At 50.0% G+C, this 6,000-nt stretch overlaps 1 protein-coding gene across 1 annotated transcript in view; it reads left to right on the top strand.

Moving 5' to 3' along the window:
- The window catches only part of dntt (deoxynucleotidyltransferase, terminal), a 69,523-nt gene that overhangs the window by 42,922 nt on the left and 20,601 nt on the right, over positions 1–6,000 (top strand). The window contains exons 9-10 of the mRNA XM_062519596.1: positions 406–657; positions 3,008–3,091. Coding sequence (XP_062375580.1) covers positions 406–657; positions 3,008–3,091 — 336 coding nt within the window. The remainder of the gene's footprint in view (positions 1–405; positions 658–3,007; positions 3,092–6,000) is intronic.

Here is a 6,000-nt window from a genome sequence, read left to right on the forward strand (position 1 = left end):
ACACACACACACACACACACACACACACACACACACACACACACACACACACACACACACACACAGACACAAGCACCCCCCCCACACACAGATTCATTATCACTGTATCTGCTCCATTGCCTGCCTAGCTTTATGTTCTGTACTCTAATATGAAAAGATAATCCCAACGTAATGGTAATCACACAATAAAGCATCAGACAGACAGCGGATACCTTCCCCAGCTGCACTCTTAAGAGTGGAACTGAAGGATATCTGGATTGCCACAGAGAACTCCTTTGGTGTTCCACGCTTTACTCTTGTACTGCGCCCAGACGTTCTTGTGTAATCGTCTGTGCAAAAGGGCACGCATTAAATGATGCAGTGAACCTTACAGCCGTGCCTCTCCTTCTGCCCGTGTTTTGTCAGGGCATTCTGCTGTACACCGAGTACCAGGAATCCACCTTCGACGCCAACCGGTTGCCCTGCCGGAGGTTCGAGGCCATGGACCACTACCCAAAATGCTTCTTGATCATCCAGCTGCATGCCGAGGCTGTTCAGGATGGCGCGCTGTCACGTGACCAGGACGACCGCAGGGATTGGAGGGCGGTGCGTCTGGATCTGGTGGCTCCGCCCGCTGACCGGTTTGCCTACGCTCTCCTGGGCTGGTCAGGATCCACGGTAGGAGGCCCATGGGAATGTGTGGTGCTGGTTTTTTGGTCGTACCAAATGAGGTGACACAACAGGCGCAGACACAACTAGGAAATGTGAAAAAAAGGATCTTGACAGAGGGTCTAGCGAGAACTGTTCTGATACACACCTGTGCTATAAATGCTATAGCCTACCTATACCTTTATTGACCTACAGTAATACTGGACATGTCTCTGTGTCAGTAGCATGTCAAAAAGGGCAAAGGGGAGGGTGGACTGACTCCCTCTCTATGATTTCATATGGTAGCCTGCCAGAGTAAACTTGCCCAGTTATTCCTCTAAGGACTTTATTATGTCTGGGATGAGAAGCCATGTACCATCATCCACAATTAGTTATGATGATTGTGTACCCAAGATTGTATTTTATTGGTGAGCTAATTATGATAAATTAAGCTTTATTTCAGGCAACATTGCAAATGCACTTTCCCGTGGTTGGTTAATATTATTATAGCCTATATTAACTGGCTGACTACCAAAGGGAGCTTGTCACTAGCTTTAAGTGGCTTAAATGCCAAAGAGTGCATGAAATAGCAACCAGTTTTGGTGAAGACCCTGCCCCCTCCCATTTTTTTTTTTTTTTTTTTTATCAAAACACACAATTCTAGCAAATGGAGGCTAATAAAGTGGAGGGAGCCTACTTAACATGTAATACCATTAACCAATGCTAAGAATTTTAACATATTTTATTAAACCAGTCACAAATATCACTGACATATTCCTCCATTGCACCTTTATGTCTTGGTTCAAGTTGCCAACAAGGTATTTTTGATAGAGGCAAACTGTTTCCCGAAGATATACTTTCATTGGCTACTCCCCTCGCGTTCACCGCTTTCATTTGCATTGAGTTCAGCATAGCCCAACTTCTTGACACACCGCTTCTGCTCGAACGGTTGTGTTGCCTTGCCAACGTGCATTGTGGAAGTGTTAGCTACGCCTTGCAGCTCTCCATAGGAAATCAATGTGCGGTGTGGTGGGTTTTGCCACGATAATGGAAACGTGTCGTCACTCTGACATACAAAATATGCACTGAGCCCAGAAATTAGTTTACTCGTTGCACAGACACACTCATACACACCCGCTCTAAATGAAATTGTACTTGTGCAAACAATAATAGGTCGCTGTCCACAGCTGCGGATGCATTTAGTCCTGAAATAGGGCTCTGAAACAGGATGTCCCTGCTCTGGCAGTCTGCAGTAGGGGTAGATGGGTCCCAGCAGACAGACAGACACACACACACACACACACACACACACACACAGCAGGCTCCACTCTCCGGACACAGCAGCTGACAGGTGGAGTTAGGTGCAGGCGTTTACAGATGCCCTGGCAGCTCACAGGTGCCACCGCGGCACTTATGCCCTCTGTAACCGCTTGGTACCGGCCCCTGCATGCCTCTGCCTGACAGCTGTGATTATAACAGCCCCCCCACATGTCTCTACCCCATCCACCCTCGTCCATCCCCCCCCCCCCCCCCCCCCCCCATCACCGGCCCTGCTCTTAGTCCTCCCGGGAGAGATATATCCCACAATGCCTGAAAGGAAGGCTGGAACACTGCTGCCACGCCGTGACCTGAGGCTGGGAACACAGTAAATAACACGGGCTGATCTGCAGTGCCAGATAAGTGTAGGAGGAGCGGCGGGAAATGGTAGTAAGGTTGTAATGGCGCAGGCTGCCATTAACCGGGAAAAACACAGCAGGGCGCACCTAGTGGAGCATACACATTTAGACGCGTGCGGACAACACACACACACACACACACACACACACACACACACACACACACACACACACACGCACACACACACACACACACACACACACATTTATTTACACGTGCAGACACGCTTGTCTATGCACAAATTCACAAATAATTATGCATTCACACACACACACACACACACACACACACACACACACACACACCTAAACGTAGCCCACAGGCACACACATTGTACATCCACACATGCATGCACACTCCCAAAAGTAAGGTGTGCAGGTAAGCTGAGTGAGAATAATGCCCTGATAGAACAGAGGCAGAGCCACTGCAGGTTAATGGAATGAATTTTCCACCGGGATTAGTGTCAAACAGCGATGTAAACAACCCATCTCAGCAGAGCGCACCGAGTCTCCACGCATGTTAATAGCAGACATGCTATATAATGGAGATTACAGATAAACAAGCACTCTGTAAGGGGCCAGGGACAGAGAGGGGAGGGTACGGAGAGATAGGCAGAGGAATTTGGTGCAGTTTTTTTTGTCTTCGTTTTTTTTCTGCAGTTGTTTGGCTCTAAGTGTCCATGTTGACTCTTGTGGCTTTGCAGCAGTTTGAACGGGACCTGAGACGATTCGCCCGACTGGAGAGGGGGATGCTGCTGGACAACCATGCTCTGTATGACCGAAGCAAGGTGAGCATGCAGAACACACACACACGTGCACACACACACGGTCACCCACTCACAAACTCAACGACGCAGCTCTGCCTCATTCTCAGTTAGCTCATGCTGTCTAAAATAAATGGTACTTACTCGTTCCCCGAAGTGTATCTGATCACCAAGAACAAATAAGAGTCTCTCTCCTCCCTCTAAACACTTAGCCTTACCTCCCTCCTATCTCCCCCCCTCTCTCTCGCACACACACACACACACACACACACACCCACACAAACTCACACACAATCACCACCTCCCGCTGTGAGAGTAAATGTGTCTCCTGTGTCTCTCTCTCGGTAAGTACAAATGGAAGCGAACGATCATATTCTGAGCACAAACTGGGAAAAAAAAAGCAGAGCGGGCGGTCGCCTACCCGTGAGAAAGGGGTCGCTAAACGGGGCCTCTGTAGCGTCCGTCCCCCCCCCCCCCCCCCCCACACACACACACACACACACACACAAACACACAAACACACACACCTCCATGTTGTGTTGCATTGGCATGCGGGAGTGCTTCAGCTGTTAAACCAGTCAAGCTCACCTGTGACGAAAAAGAAAGCGAAAACGAAAACACTTCCGTCTTTATCCGTCTCCAAATCTCTTTTCCTCTCTCTTTGTCCCTCTGCGTCCCAGTTGCGAGGCCATTGCTGTGACCACAGGAAACTGTGCCCTCATGAAATGGGTTTTGTATTGTGTCTTGCTCAGCCTCTTCCAAACACCCCCCCAACGCACCCCTGCAAAACAGCCACCCCCCCTCCGCACCACCTTTGTGGAGCGCGTGGTTATGAATTTGGGTGGTGCATTACGACAAAGCCTGTTTGTCCTTAAAGGTTATCTGTGGGATTAGGGCCGCTTGTATTAGAGGAAGAAAGCGGGGCGAGAAAGTCTTGTCGGAGGAAATGCTCTAGCCACGTCACGCCAAAGCGCTTAATTCAGCGCGACGTCTCCGCTAAGTCAAAGTCGATGAGAGTGAGACTGGCGTTAATTACTACCCTCAGCACATGGATGGAGCTGCATCTTGATGGTGTTGGTGTTTCTGCTGCTGCTGCTGCCTCTACTGTGGTATTCTGTGGAGGTACTCGAGGCACAGCGGGCTCTCTCGTGAAGGGGCCTCCTAGTGCAGGCCACCTGGGGAGACTGCGTGTCCAGGCTTGTGGAGGAGGCTGTGACTCTGAGATTACCTCGTCTGATAAAGAAGTGGCTCGTTAGAGAGGACACACATGATTGCATACATTCAACATTTGTGCACGTACGCACGCACGCACGCACGCACGCACACACACACACATACACTAAAAGCAATAAGAGGTTGATTTTGCCTTGGTGTTATGGCAAAAAATTAATTGACAGCTCGCCTCATTAAATTTTGAATGTAAATAGGCCACCCTGCCTATTCCCCGCTCAACGGGAGGCCAGATTTTGTTTTTTAGCTAAAAAAACTTCCCTCCCTCCCTCCCCACCCCACCTTCCCGCGGTATCTAATCGAGTTTCGCTCCCGGCGGGATCGGCGGGGGAAATGAGAAGTTAACCTGGCTTGTTCCGCTCACCTCGCTCCTCGGCGGATTTACATGCGCCAGCCTCCGACAATTTCCCATAATACAGCCATCCATCAGTGTCGCCCCGTTTCAGCCGCGGCGCCGCGTCAGGCCCGGGCTTGCCGCGTTGACAGCCAATCAAGGCTGACACCTTTGGGGAGAGATTTTTCTTTTTCTCCCTCCCAATGAGCCAGCAAATTTCTTAATGCACCCCATCACTTACGCCGCAACCCCAGCGTCGCTCCTCTCACTGTGTGGGCTGTGCCCAGCTAAAGTCAGTCGTTTGTAACACGGCAGAAAAAGTTTTTCTGACAAGACTGTGGAATGCCACGAGTGCTAAACTTCATTGGAGTGGCGGTGCTATACTCTTCTTTAGGATTTGCTGATGTGGCGTTACGCTATCGCAGTGCTTATGGTTGGGGGACATTTTTCATGGCGGAGAGACGTGTGTTGTTGGCTTCTCAGTCCGCATTTGCATTTGTGGTTGGACCAGACGGCCAGGTGCATCAAAGTGACGTGTGTGTGAATCATACAGTCCCAAAACATCCAAAAGATCCCTGTTGACGGACACGCTGCTGATCCAGTGAGTTTACCACCACTGTTAAGAACTCGAGTCCCACCCCTCTTCGCTCATTTGCATGTTGTTCCTTTGAGGTCGGATTGCAGGGCATGACGTGCGGGTGTGGTGCGTCACCATGGCGACTGACGAGTGACACCCTGTCACCCGCGCCCAGCACAGAGAAGGGGGGGGGGGGGGGGGGTCACCGTGCAACGAGAGCGGAGGGTGTGAGTGTTCCGTCAGATTTTCTCTCTTTCTCTCGACATCTATTTATGCATCTCTGCCTTTATTCCTCCTGTGACTGTGATGTTTATTCAGAGGTGAGCGAGCTGAGACCTCTCATGCAGATAAAAACATGTCAACACCCTCTGAGAAGTGATACCACTGGACTTGTGTGTTGTGTTCAAGCATGTGCTTTCTTCTGTGTGTTTTGGATTGTGTGTGTGTGTGAGGGGGTGCTTATGTGTATCTGTGTGTGTGTGTGTGTGTGTGTGTGTGTGTGTGTGTATGTGAGAAAAAGAGCTCAAGCATCCAAGACAAAACACACTATTTAGTTACGAGAGAAACATTCTGTCAGACTTCCACAATAGTCCAAACCCACCCATGCCTCTCATTCTTCCAGTCCCATTGACACACTACCCTCCCTCTCTCTTTCTCTCTCCATCTATCTCCCCCCCCTCTCTCTCTCTTTCTCTCTGTCTCCCTCTCTCCCTCTCTCTCTCTCGCTCTCCCTCTCTCATTCTCTCCTTCCCTTGTCTCCGGCTTGACTCAAGGTCGGTCCCTGCATCCCCC

Source organism: Sardina pilchardus, chromosome 18 (assembly GCF_963854185.1).
Source record: "Sardina pilchardus chromosome 18, fSarPil1.1, whole genome shotgun sequence".
Lineage (NCBI taxonomy): Eukaryota > Metazoa > Chordata > Actinopteri > Clupeiformes > Clupeidae > Sardina > Sardina pilchardus.